This window comes from Schistocerca piceifrons, chromosome 1 (assembly GCF_021461385.2).
Source record: "Schistocerca piceifrons isolate TAMUIC-IGC-003096 chromosome 1, iqSchPice1.1, whole genome shotgun sequence".
NCBI lineage: Eukaryota > Metazoa > Arthropoda > Insecta > Orthoptera > Acrididae > Schistocerca > Schistocerca piceifrons.
This window is the reverse complement of record NC_060138.1, coordinates 441,447,816-441,469,082: the sequence shown is the minus strand read 5'-3', so window position 1 is coordinate 441,469,082 and position 21,267 is coordinate 441,447,816. Positions and strand designations below refer to the sequence as shown.

Below are 21,267 nucleotides of genomic sequence, written 5' to 3'. Positions count from 1 at the left end.
AGGACAAAAGACTGGTGGTTGCTCTGACAGTAAGCAGTGCACAATTAGGGCCATCCTACCCAAGAGCCTTCCCAATTTCCTAAAGTGATGTTCTGTCATCCACACATCCTCCACAATATCCTAGTCCATCCCTATGCCAATTCCAATTCCTTGCCACAGGTATCATACCCCTGTGGAAGACCCAGATGTAAGACTTGCCCAATCCACCCACCCAGCACTTCCTATTCCATTCCTGTCACAGGCTTATTTTGTCTCATCAGAGGCCACCAGTGCAAGCAGTCATGTTATGTACCGGCACTGCTGCATATTGACATGACTACAAGCAAGCTGTCCACAATGATGAATGGCCACCATCAGACTGTGGCAAGACCACCCTGTGGCACAACTTGGAGCTGTCTATTACATACTTGATTTCAATGGCTGCTTCCTGATCTAGCCATGTGGATCATCCCCTCTACCACCAATGTTTCTGAACTGTGCAGGCAGGAGTTACCTTTACACCACATTCTCCACTCCCAAAATCATCCCAGCCTCACCCAACGGTAACCTACTGCCCTCACATCTTTCACCCAACTGTTTCTGCCCCTCTGTCCTGTCACCACCACCTCTCAATTCGCCACTCACCCTCATTGTGCTCTGCTCTTTGCCACTGCATCCACTGGTCTTTTCCATTTCTCTGCTTCTCTCTTTCCACTTTCCATTCTTCCTTCCCCCTCTCCTTTTCCACCAGGCAGTACCAATTCCTCTTCCCTCAACTGTACACTGCTATCCCTCCCCACTTCCCCATTCCACTCCAGATCGTTGCTCATATTCAATGCTTTTCTGTCACAGTCTGGCTGGAGTGACCAGAGGTAGTGACCATGTGTGCTTGTATAAATGTGTGTGCATGCTTCTCTTTTCTGATGAAGGCTTTGGCTGAAAACTAATCTGTAACAGTCTTTTCATCAACCTGTCTGCAAATTAATGTGTGATCTTTATGGTGAATAACATATGTCGATACGATATTTTTGTTTCAAATAATCATTCCTGACATATCCCTGAGTACTGAGCATTCCTCCTGGAATACCCTGTATTTATGGGTGATTTGGGGGTATATACAGCATGAAATTAAGTATATATACACTAAGTGATCAAACGTATCCAGACACCTGGCAAAAAAAGACTTACAAGTTCATGGCGCCCTCCATTGGTATTATGGGAATTCAGTTTGTGTTGACCCACCCTTAGCCTTGTTGACAGCTTCCACTCTTGCAGGCATACATTCAATCAGGTGCTGGAATGTTTCTTGGGGAATGGCAGCCCATTCTACATGGAGTGCTGCACTGAGGAGAGGTATTGATGTCAGACGGTGAGGCCTGGCATGAAGTCGGCATTCTAAAATATCCCAAAGGTGTTCTATAGGATTCAGAGCTCATTACAGGAATGTTATTGTCATGTAACAACTCTGCCACAGGCTATGCATTATGAACAGTTGCTCGATTGTGTTGAAAGATGCAATCGCCACCCCTGAATTAGTCTTCAACAGTGAGAAGCAAGAAGGTGCTTTAAACATCCACGTAGGCCTATGCTGTGATAGTGTCATGCAAAACAACAAGGGATGCAAGACCCTCCATGAAAAACATGACAGCGCCATAATACTACGGCCTCCAAATTTTACCGTTTGCACTACACACACTGGCAGATGACGTTCACTGGGCATTCGCCATACCACGCCCTTCTTTTGAATTTCCACATTGTGTACTGTGATTTGTTGCTCCACACAATGTTTTTCCACTATTAATTCAATGTTTACGCTCCTTACACCAAGCGAGGTGTCGTTTGGCACTTACTGACGTGATGTGTGGCTTATGAGTAGCCTCAACCACGAAATACAAATTTTCTCACCTCCCACCTAACTGTCACAGTACTTGCAGTGAGTCCTGATGCAGTTTGGAATTCCTGTGTGATGGTCTGGACATTACGACCCTCTTCAACTCTAGGCGATCTCTGTCAATCAACAGATGAGGTCGCCCTGTACGCTTTTGTGCTGTACGTGTCCCTTCATGTTTCCACTTCTCTGTCACATCAGAAACAGTGGACCTAGGGATGTTTAGGAATGAGGAAATCTCGCATAAAGATGTATGACAAGTGACAGCCAATCACTGACCACATTTGAAGTCCATAAGTTCCGCGGAGCGCCCATTCTGCTTTCTCACGATGTCTAATGACTACTGAGGTCACTCATACCTGGCAGTAGATGGCAGCATGATGCACTTAATATGAAAAATGTTTGTTTTTGGGGGTGTCATAGAGCAGCTGCCCCCTGTGACAGCAACAGTGGCACCTAAATGAGCCTTGAGTGGAACTGAGCTTGGATGACAGATGCCAGTACATTATTTCATGCTTTCAGTTCTAAGCCAGAGTTCATCAATCATATCTGCTGGCAAGTGATGGCATTCCAGTCTTAAAACACCCTATGACCAGATGTTTTCAATTGATGACAGATCTGGAGAATATAGTGTCAGGGCGACTGTCAAACACGCTTTGTGTTTAAGCATGCCAGCACAGCTTGAGCTGTAAGCAGTCTTGTGTCATGCACCAATGTGAGCTTCCTCTGTTGCAATAATCATCTCCCCGTTTGCTAACTAGGTCTTGTGTCCCCCCTATTCCCTTCACCCTCCATGTCCCCTTTGATCTTTTCATCTGCTCCACCTGTCAAACACTAGACTCCAGTCATGCCATTTTGGTCCATATTTTTAAAACTGAGGTGTTCACATCTGATTCACAGACAGTTGTTATATCATTTATATGACAGAAAGATATAAGGAGCCCTTCACAGGGATTGATTCCTTTGCTTTTGTTGTTCTGTATGAAAGAACTATCCAATAACTTAAATCAAAGACATAATCAACTATTTTTGCAGGTAAGACCAAGTACCGTCATGCTAAGCAACGAAGCATAAACAAAAAGTAATAAATTGTATTTTATGAAAGTTACTAACAAGATTTGCTATACATTTTGAAACAGTTTTGTACTGTTAAAAATGTTCACGTATCTGATTGTCATGTACCAAGAAGAAATAGCGGAAAGAGCAAGATCTCTCAACTATGTCGATGAATGTTTAGGTCTACTTATATTTGCAGCAATTGTTGTTCAAATAACACAATCAGCATCATAATATTTATCATGAATATGAACTGTGACACAGTAATCTAACAGACTAACCAAAATTTCTGTGAAACTCAAAGGTTTTATGGTAGAGCTGTGCTGCATGAGTTACAAAATTAGCTGAAAAGCATCTGTAATTGTCAGGTACACTCCCTGGCATGGACTGTCCAAGTTGTGTGAAGATGTTCAACTGAAAACAAATTCATGAGCTAAATACTATCTGAGCTTATGGATAAAGTTCTTCTCCAGTCTTGTTTCCGGTTGTCACAGAAGCTATGTCATGAGACATGTGAACTGCAACTGATAGTATACTGTGTGCTGTATCAGAAGTTAAATTCACTTATACTGAAATTTTGTTTCCTGAAGGTAAGCACTGGCCAGTGTGTTTCTGCAGAGAGATGGGATACAAGAGAAGAAAATGTTAAGACAGGAAATTTATGGACATGTCGAAGGAATTTGGAATAACACAAGGGCAACAAAGATTGGAATGTACTTGGTTGCAGAATGGAAGAGAGGCACAAGGGAAAATAAATACTTCCTAGTTGCTCTGTCAATCATGTAACCTCATAAGTTTTATGCTTTGTTTCTTTACCTTTTTTCCATCATCTTTTCTGGTCATTCATCTTTTCCCTTTCTGGGCATTTTCCCACTCGTCTCTCATCTCTTTGCAATGCACCGTGTGAAACAATTTCCATGTCACACTGTGTGCAACCTGAAGTAGGACTTTTTCTAAAGCCTCAAGTGATAGTTATGTTTATTATTAGCATAAGTAGCACTTTGGCACATATTTTTGAAGAACAATTATACAGGGTGTACATAAAGTCTGGGTACACTTTCAATTATTTATTGCACAAGAACCAAACAGTGTACAGATATCATACATATGTCATTTTTTTCGTATATACCGCCACAGCTTAGTTTGGTAATTTGCCAATAGTCTGCACTAGTCGCAAACATGGCGAGTTCATGTGTGGAGGGAGCTTTCTGTGTGTTGGAGTTGGAAGTGGCCTCCCCAATCGCCAGATCTCACTCCATGTGACTTTTTTTCTGTGGGGACACATTAAAGATCTGGTTTATGTACTGCCTCTGCCATGTGAAGTAGCAGAGCTCCGGGAGAGAATACGGGAAGCGATTGCCACAGTCGATGATGCCATGCTGGGACAGGTATGGCAAGAATTCGATTACCGTATTGATGTCTGCTGGGTCACACAGGGTTGAATGTTTGTACAAAAACTTTCAGAGTTTCTCTTCAAAATGCGATATGTATGACATCTGTACAATTTTTAGTTCTTGTGTAATAAATAATTGAAAGTGTTCCTGGACTTTAAGTACACCCTGTAGAACACACATGCAATGACTATATCTTTGTTCAGCAAAGGATTCCTCATATGTTAGCAAGTTGATAACTTGCAAATTATTCAAATTATTCATTTGAACACTAAAATTCTTACAAGTATTTTGTTGTGTAGCTAACTATGTTATAATTATATAAAATGTGGCCAAACATGAAACCCAGCAAATATATTTATACAAAAGTGCACTATACACACCTGCTGCCAGCACAAAATCCACTTCTGGTACTGTATTTTTAGTGACATCTGCCCATGGGAGATTCATAACCGCAACATCAGTATTTTTATGCTTAATTCTGAGCAATGTATTATCCATTGTTTTTGTGACATTATCCACAAACCTGTGGCAGTCTTTTTCATTTGGAGTACTTAAATTCAGCAAAACATTTTCACACAAAGTGCTCAGAACAGCTGCATGGCAGTCAGAAAAACTGTAACTCTGCAGCTCGCAACACAAAACTGTTGTTATTCCAGTGAGGCCCACTCCACTTCCAAGTTCCAGTATTTCTTTATCACGTAGTTCTTCTGAATGACTGACACACCAATCTGCGAGAGCTTGTGCAGCCTTTTATACAAGGTAAAATGAATTAATGGGGCAATATTGTGATTTTGAACACTAATACAGTTCAGACCATTGTAAACATTTAATCATGATATTTAACAACAGTCACCCAAAGGTGAATAATCAGAATGAGTAAGTACTTTATACATCTTTACCAACAGCAGAAACTGGAGACGGTAACATTAAACAGTTTTTTTCATACTATCTATGTCTTTTTCTCAAATTCTTTTTAATATTGAGATATGAAGCAAGGATATTAAAGTTCTGCACAATATTTCCTGTGATTAATTGCAGTTGATATGGTATTGTATGCTATAGAGTTCTTAGAAGTTTGCTTAATATTAAAATTTCACAAAAAATAATACTAGAAATTTTTACCAAACATACTTAAATTATATCAGGCACCAAGGATTTGTTTCGAAGATTAAACTGGCAAAATGTGATTAAATAAGAAAGAAAATTGTGAAATTTTAGCAAAATTTTTTGAAGCTGTTAAACTGTCCAGTTCCAACAGATAAATTAGAATTTTCAGTACCTCAAAATCTAGAGGAAGATTTCCCACCTACAGATTTAGAAATTCTTGAAGCCACCAAAACACTCAAAAACAATAAAGCAAGTGGTTCAAAAATGGTTCAAATGGCTCTAAGCACTATAGGACTTAGAACTACTTAAACCTGACTAACCTAAGGACATCACACATATCCATGCCTGAGGCAGGATTCGAAACTGTGACCGTAGCAGCAGCGCCGTTCCGGACTGAAGCACCTAGAACTGCTCGGCCACAGCGGCTGGCAAAGCAAGTGGTGAAGACTCCTTTACAGCAGAATTATTTGAAGTGGTTAGAACCAAAAATCATAAAGGATCTACAGCTGCTTTTTGAGAACATTTGGAAAACCGAAAAGATTCCAGTTGAATGGAAAACATAAAAAGGGAGACAAACAAAATGTCAATAATTACAGAGGAGTGTCACTTCTGCCAGTGGCATACAAAATATTATAAAAAATTCTCCTGAACATAGTGGTAGATACTTTAGACAAACAACTGGGAGAGTATCAGGGTGGTTTTCAAAATGGAAGATCCTGTGCAGAACAAACTTTTAACTTAAAAGTCAATAATTCACCATAGAATGTTAACCAGCAGCCCAATAATAGTGTCATTTATTGATTTCAAGAAAGCATTTGATTGTATAGACAGAGAAACAATAGATAAGGTCATTAGAGAATTTGGTGTTAAATCAAAATTAGCAAATATAATTCATGAAACGCTAACAGGTAGAATATCTAAAGTCAAATTTATGGGAGAAGTATCTCAGCCATTTGAAATAAAAACTGGTTTTAGACAAGGTGATGGTTTATCACCTTTACTGTTTAATTGTGTTCTAGAAAAAATTGTAAGGATCTGGAGGAAAACAAATGGAATCGAGGTAAACTGCTTGGCTTCTGCGGATGATTTTGCAATACTTTCAGAAAACCTGACAGAAGCAGTTATTCAAATAAACCATCTGGAAAAAATAGCAAACATAACTGGTCTCAAAATTTCAGCTGAAAAAACAAAATTCATGACAAATATAAAAAATGTGCCAAAATTTATAGAAACACAAATACGGAAAATAGAGTGGGTAAATAAATTTAAATATCTTGGAGAAACTACACAACAGAATAGACTAGAAAAATCTGAAATAGATGTATGAATTAACAAAAGGGAAAGGGCAAATGGTCTGAACAAAAATATTTACAACAAGAAATGTATATCTAGAAAAACGAAACTAAAACACTAGACCACATTGGTACGACCAGAATGTTTATATGGATCTGAATGCCTAACAATGAACTATAAGATGGATAAACTAGAGGTACTGGAAAGAAGGATTATTAGAAAAATAATGGGCACAATAAAAACTGCAAATGGTTGGAAAATAAGAAGTAATGAGGAGATCTACAAAAATATAGAGAAAATATCTGAAGTAATGGCCAAACGAAGATTAACCTTTTTCAGACACCTCTACTGAATGGATGGAAAAAGATAATAAAACAAATACTCCTATATTTCTGGATGAAGAAATCGACAATAGCATGGATTACAGAAGTAAGGAAAGAGCTAGAAAGAAACAACATCAAAGAATCAGAAATAGCAGAAAGAAACCATTTTAAAAATAAAATACTAAATTTGGAAGGCTTTCAAAGCAGAAGAAAAAAAAATCGGGAACAACATGGACAGAAGAAAGGAAGAGACTTCATGGGGAGAAAATGAGGGAATAGTGGAAAAGTAGGAATGAACAACAAAGGAAGAAGAGGAACTGAAGTAGTTGATGTGATCGTAGTTGGTCAATACAATTGCAAAAAAAAAATCATCATCACACTGAGCTCATAAGTGTGAAATTATACAATGTGCCATGTACAATAAACTGTACTGTCTGCTGCAGACTGAACATGCATTCTGATAACAATCCCGTAGACTTTGGTTAAGACATTTCCCCATAATACCCTTTCTTCCAGGAGTGCTAGTCCTACAAGGTATGCAGGAGAACATCTGTGAGTTTGGATGATAACTGACAGTATTAAAGCTGTGAGCGTAGTTAGTGAGTCATGCTTGTGTAGCCTTTAGTTGATGGAAAAATTGGCTGCAAAAGGCGTAGGTCCCAGGTTTGAGACCTTGCCTAACAATTAGTTATAATCTGCCACGAAGTTTCAAATCATTGGACACTCCACTACAGAGTGAAAATTGTTTCTGGATATGGTAAGGTAGGGGGAGTGTGCAGAAAGAATTCTATACCTTTAAGTAGGTCAGAGCGCTCAAAATGCTGTCACAATTGTACGGGCACACCTCTCATTAGCAGAATGAAGGAACAAACAACAGTTTTCTTATTGTCTTAGACAACTCTAGATGGCTCTACATTGGCACACAAGTGTTGACTTGCAAATGGTTACTACAGTAATGTTTTTGGAAACTGGAATGAAAAACCAATATTTCTATTCAGAAAATTAAAAAAGATCATGAATAAGAAATTATGGTCCTGAGTATGTTATCATTAAGACAATATTTGCAGCAACTGTACATCAGTAGCATCATAAGAAAGAAAGTTTGAAGTTATCAAGAAAACAAAGATGCAGGATAAATGAGGACAAATTGAAGAAAAGTTCCTTTCACACCAGTGCTGCTTTTAATGCCTGGAAGATGAATCATAATTCAACGGATACCATATGAGAACTTTGCTAAAACAGATGTTGTCAGAACACGCAAAACCAAATGATGATGGTCAACAGATATCAAATATGACACAGTTGTTCTCAAAATGATTTCAAAATAGCAATGTCAACTCAAAATTACATTGAGTGTGATGCTTGCAATGTGACTCATTTTCTAAAAGCAAAAGTAGAAACAGCTGCTAAATTTATCTAGTACTCATTTCCATTTGTGTTGAAAAAGTTCTGAATAGGCAAGATAGTGGTGTAACTTTCAAAAAAGAAAAACATGAAATATTGTTTCACTCTCACTTACAAAATACTTCCTGTAGATTCTACCGCACATAAGGTCGACACCACCTGTGTGTAACCTTTCATCTTCATTAACTGGGACATGTTCAAGACATAGGCATACAGAAATGTTTTGGTAAGAACTGGGACCAAAAGCTGTCACTTCACTGTTCCAAAAATCTTTATCGGTTTTATATCAAATCTGAAATTTTGTCATCAAGTGATGTCGGGCAATGGTATCCACTTAACAACATGAAGTTGTAATGTTCAGCAACATGGTACCAAACATTACTGAATCAAAAATATATGATAGTACAAATCCGTCCGTTGTTTGAAATGCCACATGAAAACACCTAGTGATACAGGTTGAAAAGTTACAAACACTTGACATAATGATAAAAAACATATGTCCATGTTGTTGTTGTGGTCTTCAGTCCTGAGACTGGTTTGATGCAGCTCTCCATGCTACTCTATCCTGTGCAAGCTTCTTCATCTCCCAGTACCTACTGCAGCCTACATCCTTCTGAATCTGCTTAGTGTATTCATCTCTTGGTCTCCCTCTATGATTTTTACCCTCCACGCTGCCCTCCAATACTAAATTGGTGATACCTTGATACCCCAGAACATGTCATACCAACCGATCCCGTCTTCTGGTCAAGTTGTGCCACAAACTTCTCTTCTCCCCAATCCTATTCAATACTTCCTCATTAGTTATGTGATCTACCCATCTAATCTTCAACATTCTTCTGTAGCACCACATTTCGAAAGCTTCTATTCTCTTCTTGTCCAAACTATTTATCGTCCATGTTTCACTTGCATACATGGCTACACTCCATACAAATACTTTCAGAAATGACGTCCTGACACTTAAATCTATACTCGATGTTAACAAATTTCTCTTCTTCAGAAACGCTTTCCTTGCCATTGCCAGTCTACATTTTATATCCTCTCTACTTCGACCATCATCAGTTATTTTGCTCCCCAAATAGCAAAACTCCTTTACTACTTTTTTAAGTGTCTCATTTCCTAATCTAATTCCTTCAGCATCACCTGACTTAATTCGACTACATTCCATTATCCTTGTTTTGCTTTTGTTGATGTTCATCTTATATCCTCCTTTCAAGGCACTGTCCATTCCATTAAACTGCTCTTCCAAGTCCTTTGCTGTCTCTGACAGAATTAAAATGTCATCGGTGAACCTCAAAGTTTTTATTTCTTCTCCATGGATTTTAATACCTACTCCGAATTTGTCCATATGTCCATAATAGACGCATAAGACAAGTCCCATGTAACCAGCATAGTGAAAGAAACACCACGCTGGTCACATGGCAATAGGTTTATATGTCTATGATGGAAGAAATACCATGCTGGTTACATGAGACATGGCTTTTGTATATATCATGAACTTAGGCTTTTATGATTATGTTAAATGCTTGTCACTTTTTAACCTGTGGTAATGTGTGTATTGATGTGGTGTTTGGAAATGTAGATGGATTTGTACCACCGTATGTTTTTGATTTTATAATGTTCAGTACCATGTTGCCATACATGATATTTCTTGTTGTTAAATGAGTATCATTGTCCCTCGCCACCTGATGATGACAAAATGTCGAAATCACAATCGTGAAATGTAAACAACAAAGATTTTTGGTACAGCCTAAGCACAATGACAACTTGCAGTATAGAGAAATGTTTTATATTATTTTATTTTTACTATCAATTTGAAGGACTGCTCAGTTTTTTATCTTGATGTTTTAAGAAGGTATTTCAGATACAGTAATAGTAATCCGGAAAGTTCTTTATACACATAATTGGAACTTTATGTAAGCAGTGAAGTGATAGATTCTGTATTATTCAAAATGTATGACACTTATTGCAAGTTACATTGGCTAGCGCAGGATAGCTTGCAGTTGCATTTATGATACTAGCAGTATGGTGGGTATAATGTAGATGTGTTTTGCAGTATCTTTGTAATTTTCTGGGAGAGCTGAAAAAGGTAGCCAGTTTCCAAACGTACGAAAATGACAGTGTGTTTGGCAGGTGATGTAACTGTTGGCGCTGCCATTTTCAAAGTTTATCATCCAACAGCTTAAATGACTAAGGTATTACATACAGAGCTGAGTGGAAGTTTTATGAACTTTGAAGAGAGGAAAAAATACACCTCTACCTGAAATGAGACACAGTTGTATAAAAGTACCTAGGATGACTGAATGTAGTTTGGCTTCGTCCATTTTATGACTTGCGTTTTGTTTCTGACATCTATCTCAAAGAAGTCCATCTAATACGTATGTGCATTTGCATTTCCAGTTATTTTGTGTGTGCAGTCTCACTTTGTACATATTAGTGCTATTTATGACACTTCTGTGACAGAAAAGAAGTTTTTAAGAGAGCAGCCAGACTGCCATTATTTCCTGGGCAAATTGCATAATTAAATTCAAGTGTTACTCTCTAACTCTTTCTGAAGATGGTTCTATTGTCATTAATTCCTAGCCAAAATACTAGTCTAGGAACTGATGATCTGCCTGCTCTCCAAAAACTCTTCAAATGGTTTTCTGTCAAGAAAATTTTGAAAAACCACAAAAATTCTGTTTGAGCAATAAAAATCCATAGTACACAAGAATCTGTATGACTATCTGATAGAGGGAATAATTTATAATGGCTTTCATAGAATACATACCAGGCAATGCTATAACAGTAATTCAAAATACAATGTGGGCTATTTGACACAAATAATATTTGAGATAGAGTATGCTGAAAACAAGAATTACACTCTTTTTAGTTTATAGTAATCAAACAACCTATGTGAAATCTGTATACCATTGTTTTGCTTCAAGGTTACAAGCAGAAAATATTTGGTACTGTTTCAAAAATATTGTGGAAGCAAACAATTAATTATTCAAAAAAGGCTCCAAAGTGATCAATTTTTCAAACTTAAAAAAAATTCACCTGCCAGCTGTGCAGACCAGTTGTTCCTTGAGAAATTATATTTCTGCTCTCTTTCAGACTAATGCAGGTACTGGAAGTATCATCCAATATGTAATGTTTAAAAACAGTGTCTTGTTCCTTTTGGTTAGACAAAAGATTACAAAGATTTTCATACAGTTCATCACAGACTTCTATCCCTTCACTTTCCAGCTGAAAAACAAACCAAAGACTGGGGATCAATATATTGGGCAATTTGTATGTACATCTTCTAATATCAATGAATACAGTAAAACATCAATTATCTGACCTTTGATTAACCGACTACTCTGATTATATGACCATCTGTCTGTGCTCCGCGCCAAACAGTGTGCCAGCGATTTCAATCGCTTTTAGTCCTGTCATGAATTACAAGCAAGTGAAAGTTGGCTTCACTGGTGGAAAAATTGTCATGACGTTAGGCAAGTTGCTATTTCAGGAGAATACCTGTTTGCTGATGATAGTGCTGGTAGAGAGTTTGTTGAAGTTTTTTTTAAAAAAAAAACAGGTCAGAAAATGAACTGCCAGCTGACCCAGTATAAAATGTTGATGAGACTGGGCTAAACAATAAAATGCTTCCTCAAAACTCTTGCCTCAAAGAATCTTTTTAAGCTTTTTGAAGCACAGGCACATCACTAGCAAAGGACAGGCTGACTACTGCAACATGCAGTAAAGCATATGGCAACCAAAAATTGATGTTTGTAACCTCAGATCTAAGAAGTCAAGAACCTTCAAAAACTAAACATGTCAGCCCTTACTGTTAATTGCAAAGCTAAAAAATGCACTTGGATTAACGGTAATTTCTTTAAAGAATGGTTTGTGACATATCTGTTCTGACTGTTAAAAAAATACTCAAAATCCCAAAACCTACCATCCTGTCCAATTGTATTGCTAGAAAATGCATCAAGCCACCCCTCTGAGTCTGAACTTCAAGAAGGCGAAGCAAAAGCTATGTCTTTGCCCCCTCCTCCCCTCACCATGTGACTTCAATAATCCCACCAATGGACCAGGGTATTATCGACTGGTTAAAATGACCTTACAGGAGGAAGTACATCATCAGTGCTTTGTGACAGTAAACAGAAGAGGGCTGTAATCTTTTTGAAGCAATGAAGAGCATCAACATAAAAGATGCAATTTACACCGTTGCTCACACTTGGAAAGAACTTGAGAAAATCACTCTACAATAATCATGAAAGAAGGTATGTTCTAGCCTAACCCAAGAGCAAGAACTTCCATAAACTAATGAGTCAGATACAGCAGATTAAGTCACTGATTTGCAAACTCTTCAGAACGTTATCCAACCTGTTGACGTATAGGAGACATTGCTGCTGTTACCAATGAAGAATCTGAAGATTATCAGTTCATTGATTTCATTTTGCAACAGTATAGTGCTGAGCAAGAGGAGCTGGATGATGAAGAAAAGGAAGAAGATGAAAGATCAGGTATGTGACACAACAGGCAACTGCTACAGCTACGGGCATATCATGGGCAAGGAAGCAGTGTGATGCAGCCACAAAGTCAAGGTTTTAGAAACTGAAACAGAAAACATTTTAGACTTTTCTAAATCTATATTCAGCATCTAAAATGTTCTTTTTTCTTTATTAGAAATATACAGGGCGAGGCAGCTAAGTCATAACACCCCTTGTATCTCCCCACCGTAATAGATACAAAGATGCAGTTTGGACAGTGAATTGCAGGGACAGGGGCTACTTGAATGCATCACATTTCATGTTTGTCCTATTTTTTATTACAGAGATACGAGTTCATCTTTGTTTTTTTTAAATGGAACCCTATGTTAAATTTTAGCGTAACATGATGGGTTTAAAAAGATGGTTTCAAATATGTGTATATCATAATTTTTAGGTGAATAGTTTTTCAAACACAGATATTTTCTTGTATTGTGTTCGTCCTTCGAAGCGGCGTTGTCCAATGTGACCTTTCCTGTTGACCACTGAGGAACTTAACAGGGAAGGTGTTGTTTTCCTGCTTCTCAATAACGCCGCAAGGTGACACACAAGGTAGCCGGAGAGAAGGGTATAAATGTGCTGCTGGGGTAATAGGTCATTGCATTTCCGTCACAGTTTCTTGGAGCAGACATGTACACCAATGAAGAAAAGTTAGATATGCTTCTAGTGTATGGTGAAAGCAGAAGAAATGCTGTTAGAGCAATAAAGCGATATGGACAGCTGTATCCTGACCGTGAGCATCCTATGCGCCAGCTTCTGGCGCGTATTTGCAAGAAACTACTTGAATCGCGACATACAGAGGACAAGGCAGAAAACTGCAACTGACGAGGTACACAAAGAGGGCGTCCTAAGAGTGTCACATAACGAACATCCTGTTTTTCGTGACGTATCGCCTCGGAATGTGGTATAAGTCAGAGATGTGTTCTACGCATATTGCACCAGAATAGGTTTCACCTCTCATTACATCAAGCACTCCCTGGTGTGGATTTCGAACAGCGCCAGGAATTTTGGCGGTTTGCTCTGCAGCGCCTACAAGATGATCCGACGTTTTTTTCAACAGGTGCTTTTTACTGATGAAGCGACTTTCACCAACCACGGTAATGTGAATTTGCATAATATGCATTACTGGTCAATATAGAACCCTCATTGGCTTTGACAGGTACAGCATCAGCAACCGTGGAGTGTTAACGTGTGGTGCGGCATCGTCGGAAATGTCATTGTGAGTCCGTACGTCATTCCGCGTATACTAAATGGCAATAACTATGCACAGTTCCTGCAAAATGTTCTACCCCTTTTGCTGGAAGAGGTACCACTAACTACGTGTCAGTGCATGGGGTTCCAACATGACGGCTGTCCTGCTCACTCTTCCTGTGTGCCTACAGAACTCTTAAATAAAAAGTTCCCGAATTGTTGGATAGGATGGCGTGTTGAAGTGAAATGGCCAGCCCGGTCTCCTGATTTGACCCCTCTTGATTTTTTCTGTGGGGATCAATCATACATAAAGTGTATGCTCAAATACCAACTACGCTAGATAATATGAAGCAACGTATCATTGAAGCCTGCGCTGATATCGGACATGACGCCCTCACAGCCATTCACAAATCATTCAAACGGTGAATACAATGGGCATTGAAGCAGAGGGGAAGTATTTTGAGCACATGCTTCAGTAAAGTTTTGTATCATGTACAGTATGTATTTTGCAACTTTGTGTGTATTTGCTTCGTATTGTGATCAATAGTAAATATTTTCAAATAAAAACAAATACCTACATAATAATTATGACCAATAAGGGCCTCCTCATTTACATTTGTATTTCTGTTACTTAAAATGTATTAACATCTTGTAGCATTTTAATACTTTATGTTGTCTACTATTTTGGTATCACAGTTGTCAAATAACTCAATAATATTTGCGTGACATCATCAGTTAATTTTTACGCAAAATATCGCAGTATGTATTATTATTGTCGGGTAAATGGGTCTGTTTGTCTAAGGATGGACTCACGACATTTACCATGTACTCTACACAACAGGTAAGATCGCATTGGTCAACTCCACTTCGAAGGACGAACACTATACGAGACCATATCTGTGTCTCAAAAACCATTCGCCTAAATATTATGATATACACGTATTTGAAACCGTCTTTTTAAGCCCACCATGTTACGCTAAAATTTAATGTAAGGTTCCATTTAAAAAAAACCAATCAAGATTCTACTGTAGTATATGTATCTGTTAATGTACATTCATACATCATGTTCCACAGATCCTGACTCAAAGACTGAGTGAGGTGGCATAGTGCTTAGCACAGTGGACTCGCATTTGGGGTGACAACAGTTCAACCCCGCATCCCGCCATCCATATTTAGATTTTCTGCGATTTCCCTAAATCGCTCTACGCAAATGCCATGATGGTTTCTCTGTAAGGTCACGGCCAATTTCCTTCCCCATCCTTGATACAATCCGAGCTTGTGCTCCATCTGTAATAACCTCAATGTTGACAGGATGTTAAACCCAATCTTTCTTTTTTTTCTGACTCAAAGAAGCAACTTAAGAGATGAGGAAAGACAGCTTGCATGCCAGTTCAAATCCAATCACCAGCAAAGATATTACTTTATAATTTCTACAAGATTGTCAAAAGTCTTATGTTTGTAATGTTTGCATATGTTGGAATACTTGGTGTTTTATAAAAATATCAGCATCCCCCATCCAGGGGGCAGTTCTGATGTGTCTGTATGTTGTTGAGTGTGATGAACCATATTCATTGCTAAGTGTTGTACTTCACTAATGACCCCACTTTCGGACTTGGACTTGATTGTGGTTACAATGTGACACCATTTGGTACACAGACAGGAACCAGAATACAAGCAGTGTATTATTTCCAAGGTCTGTATAGTCAGGAGACCAGTGGATTCCAAAACAGCAGTAATTCAGGCATCCATCAGCATTTTCTGGAAATGCTGGCTAGGACCTGGTGAAATGGCTGAAAGGATTTGTCTGAGTCACCAAATACAACAAATGTGTTTGGCAAACACGTACTTTTACTAGGTGAGCATAGCCCAGCAATTATTCAAGATCAACAGACAGAAGTCTACATCTGGGATAAATTCCCAACAGATTCTATGAACAGAATGTTTTGGTAGGACCATTGTAAATCTGAATGTGACAGAGCTGACAAATTTCATATTTCATGGAAGGTGTCATGAGAAAACACATACCAAGCTCTCTGTTAAAGGGTATGACAACAACAGCTGGTGCCAGTACATCAAGGAAATTCAACATAAAAAGGAATTAGATGAAAGAGGTATAAACAACTCCAGAGTGTGATCCCTATGGCAGTTATGGGAGACCACTATGATCTTGCCTATCTCATATGCCTGTTAGTAAAAGAAGAGATACAGCAATTTGTGGCAGTCAGAAATTTTGGGACAGACACAAGAGACAGCAGCCATGAACATTGGAGACATAGCAGCCATGAACATTGCCCCCATATCTCAGACAGTAACAGAAACTGTTGAAGGAGGAGAGTATCAATCTTTAGCACCAATTTATGCCACCAGTCAAGCATGCCATGAAGAATCGACTCACAGAATTGAGAATTATACTGCAGCCATCAAATAAAAACCCAGCACCCAACCAACGCATGTACAACCAACTCCTCTGTCAAGAATAGCGCTCTGCAAAACAACAGGTATTTGGAGGCTGAAGGACAACATGCTGGTATGTTTCCCTGGACACACTGTACACTATTGCACAGAAATAAGATGAGTGTTCAACTACTGTTACACTACAAGACTTCAACCATCACAACAGTCCAATTCAAGCTAGTCAACTGCATACGTGGGACCCTGGACAAGGTGACTCCTCAAAAGGCCGTAACCATTGACAGCCGCTGTGTAGAGATACCGGCCACTCACCCCTAGCTGTCAAATTCAGGAAAACTAGTGAAGACTAGATGAGGTGACCATTTACACAGGTGTGTCCACCAAAAATGAAAATCTTCTATGGATGATAGTTACCTACAAGTCAGAGAATCTCATGGACATCATCACCGACGGCCAAGCTGTCCATCCCCTAGTGATCTCAGGGGCTTCTTTTTTGCTTATCGTCACCACATATGGAAGTAATTGTGCTGAAGGTTGCAAATGGAAAATTCATGCAGCTGACAGAAACATGTACTGCAAGAACAGCTATCAATGACAGACAACAGCCACTTAAATTTGTCATTTTAACAGATGTAGTCATATTGTTATCCTCAGATGGGACTTTCTGCAGGCATCACGGGCAGTCAGACTGTGGAAGAGCAGTCTTACACTGTGGAAGATCAAAGCTGCAGATTGATGAAATTATTCCAACAAGCACGCATAACAAAGATTGTTCTGGGTCTTTGTTTGCCATTGAAGTATTGTTATCCTACTGTCATCAAGGAGATGAATTTAGTCATCAATCAAGATGCTTAGCTCAACTGTGAAGCTGTCATTGAATGCAAAAAGCTACATAAGCTCACAAAATAAAAGATGGTCAAGGAGTTCTTTGGGTTACTAATTATCACAAGCAGACACAATCAACACCAAACTTATGTGTGTCAGAACAGCTGAACCACTCCAGGATGGGCAGCTCAGTGCATGGACAAAGAATTGTGCTCTGCTACCATTACAGACAACGATCTATGAATGACATCAGTGAGTGTTAGCCATTCAGTGCCAATTTTTGAATGCTTTAAAATTTAAGGTAGAGATAGACAGACCAGGTCCACAGTAAAACCCAATGTCATCTGCCAATTACCCTGTGCTAATATAGTGTGTTGCTGGCTGAACAACACATAGTACAGGAGGAAGTGAAGAAGCTGCTGCTTCAAGATGAGACCACTGAAACTTTAGTGTATCCTTGGTACTCTCCTGTGGCCATTGTGAATAACGAGGATGGCACATGGCATTTGTGCCTCAACTACTAAAAAAAAAAAAAAAATATCTGTCTATCAATGCTGCACACTGGTAACTTCCTTCATAACTTGAGTGGAGCAAAGCATCATTCCTCAACTATGGACGTGGAGCCAGTCTACTGACGAATAGAGAAAGACCAGAAAAATACAGCCTTATAACACATAGTGGTTTCTATGAGATCAAAGTTATGCAGTTTGGATTATGTAACACTCCAGGCATCCCTGAGTGTATGATGGACAACCTGCTTCAACACCTTAAATGGATGACATATCTTTGCTGTCTGGATGACACTCATTTTTTAAAAGATACTTGAAGAACATATAAGCTGCTTGGTAACCATTCTCTATGGTGGCTGTCTAGCCAGAATGATCAGTCGGGTCAACTGGCGAGATGGGTGCTGAGGCTTCAGGAGTACGATGTCACAGTGTCATACAAAAACCACTGCAAACAAAAGAATGCTGACTGTCTTTCACAAGGAATCCTTTGGTGGAACAAGTAGTGTTGATGAAGTCTTAGTAATCACTGCATTAAATAATATTGCTGCTGAACAGTTGGGAGATCCAGCACTGCTGAAAACTGTAGAAACACTGGAGGAGGAGGAGGAACTGACCAAAGGAGAATTCCAATTATTAATCAGGACACTGTATAAGAGGAATTATGATCTAATGGGGCGAATGTCCAGTAATGGAACAATGTGCTGCAATTAGCTCCAGGACATCTGATACCAATTTTGCCTAAGCAGCACCATTCCATTGGACTGTAATTGACTTATTGGGGAGGTTCCAGAAGTCAACAAACAGGATGGATGGATAATAGTCTGCACCGACTACCTCCCCTATGATGTTACCAAAGCTGTGCTGACTGCCAACACTCTGGAAATTTAAATTCCTTATAGACAACATCATTGTGAGGGACTGAGCACCCTCTGTGATTGTCTCTGATTGAGGAAAAGGTCTTCAGTTGAAACTAGTATATAGGTAATTTCAGTTCTGAGAGCACCCGCAGAACGACAACTACCAAGCACCCAAAGATGAATGGCCTCAAAGAACACTTTAATGAGATGTTGGTAGATGTGCTCTCAATATAAATTGATATCGGACAGAGAGATTGGGATACAATAATGCCTGTCACGACATTCGCATATAGCATAGTGAAGCAAGCACTACAGGCTTCACACCATTCTTTCTGCCCCATGGTCACAAACAAACAATGGTCACAGTGTTATCATTTCAGTTGCACAATGTTCAGAATGACTAAGTGAAACGCCTCATCAGCAGGACCAAAAAAGCAAGACAGCTGCCTTGCCCATGTTTCCTGTATATGCAAGAGGAGGACTGAGAGCACTAGAATGCCAAGCACAGTCTAGTGCGACACAGCTATGAAACTATCAGAAAAGTTACCTAACCACTACTTTAGGGAATTTCATACTCTTTGTTGCTTGTTGGACATCATACATGAAGTTGAGGATTAGGACCCAATGTCAAGAAGACAAAAGCACATAGACGTCATCCATGCCTTCCATATGAAGTCCTACTGCAGTCCTGAGGTGCAGATCGATGGTGGGAGCTTCTCATTCGAGAAAACTGGAGTCCAGATCAATGACAGAAAAGCTTTCACAAGAGAGGCTTCCTTTGATCCTCATCTAAGTGAACAGGATGTGACATCATTACCTGAATGTGAGGATCTTCCACCGCTGCCATACTGAAGACCACTGACAAGACCTACATCTAAAATGATGTAGCTCCACTGAGATAGCATGTTGCTGTTTGTCCAGGAGAGGGAGCAATACCATGACCTGCACTGCATACATGGTTGTTTAGCAGTTAACATTGGTTGTTTTGCAGTTAACATTGGTTGTTTTGCAGTTAACATTGGTTGTTTTGCAGTTAACATTGGTTGTTTAGCAGTTAACATTGCTGGTTAGCACGCTGAGGCTCTCCAGTTCAAATCTGATCACCAGCAAATATTTGTTATTTAGTATTTATCATTTCTAGAAGGTTCTCAAAATTTCTAATGTTTGCATATTCTGGAACATTCAATGTCTGTAAAAACAGCAGCACACTTCACCCAGGAGGCAGTTTTGTTTTGTCTGTACATTGATTATAATAAACATGTGTTCAGTCCACAGTTTTGTACTTCACTGACAACAGATGTCAGAACTGTACTGCATTACAAAGAACACTGCAAAGTATTGAAGCAAGTAATCCAGAAATCAAAGCAGGTTTATTGAGACAAAGATAATCACACCAGGCAACAAAATAAAAACTGTATGGGATATAGTGAAGACAGAAACAGATGGGGCTAAAAAGGAAGAGGCCGCTATCGACAGGGGATCTCAAGTTGATTCCGTATTTCTAGATTTCCAGAAAGCTTTTGACACCGTTCCTCACAAGCGACTTCTAATCAAGCTGCGGGCCTACGGGGTATCGTCTCAGTTGTGCGACTGGATTCGTGATTTCCTGTCAGGAAGGTCGCAGTTTGTAGTAATAGACGGCAAATCATCGAGTAAAATTGAAGTGATATCAGGTGTTCCCCAGGGAAGCGTCCTGGGACCTCTGCTGTTCCTGATCTATGTAAATGACCTGGGTGACAATCTGAGCAGTTCTCTTACGTTGTTCGCAGATGATGCTGTAATTTACCGTCTAGTAAGGTCATCCGAAGACCAGTATCAGCTGCAAAGCGATTTAGAAAAGATTGCTGTATGGTGTGGCAGGTGGCAGCTGACGCTAAATAACGAAAAGTGTGAGGTGATCCACATGAGTTCCAAAAGAAATCCGTTGGAATTCGATTACTCGATAAATAGTACATTCTCAAGGCTGTCAATTCAAATAAGTACCTGGGTGTTAAAATTACGAACTTCAGTTGGAAAGACCACATAGATAATATTGTGGGGAAGGCAAGCCAAAGGTTGTGTTTCATTGGCACGACACTTAAAAGATGCAACAAGTCCACTAAAGAGACAGCTTACACTACACTCGTTCGTCCTCTGTTAGAATATTGCTGCGCGGTGTGGGATCCGTACCAGGTGGGATTGACGGAGGACATCGAAAGGGTGCAAAAAAGGGCAGCTCGTTTTGTATTATCATGTAGTAGGGGAGAGTGTGTGGCAGATATGATACGCGAATTGGGATGGAAGTCATTACAGCAAAGACGTTTTTCGTCACGGCGAGATCTATTTACGAAATTTCAGTCACCAACTTTCTCTTCCGAATGCGAAAATATTTTGTTGAGCCCAACCTACATAGGTAGGAATGATCATCAAAATAAAATAAGAGAAATCAGAGCTCGAACAGAAAGGTTTAGGTGTTCATTTTTTCCGCGCGCTGTTTGGGAGTGGAATGGTACAGAGATAGTATGATTGTGGT

General features: G+C 39.2%; 1 protein-coding gene across 3 annotated transcripts in view; it reads right to left on the bottom strand.

Annotated features, from left to right (window-relative positions):
- Positions 1-21,267, bottom strand: part of LOC124788325 (protein-lysine N-methyltransferase EEF2KMT) — a 36,093-nt gene that overhangs the window by 3,186 nt on the left and 11,640 nt on the right. For all 3 annotated transcript variants that reach the window (XM_047255576.1, XM_047255585.1, XM_047255567.1), the window contains 2 exons: positions 11,481-11,669; positions 4,698-5,064 (listed from right to left, as the gene is read on the bottom strand). In XM_047255576.1, the coding sequence (XP_047111532.1) occupies positions 4,698-5,064; positions 11,481-11,669 (556 nt within the window). The remainder of the gene's footprint in view (positions 1-4,697; positions 5,065-11,480; positions 11,670-21,267) is intronic.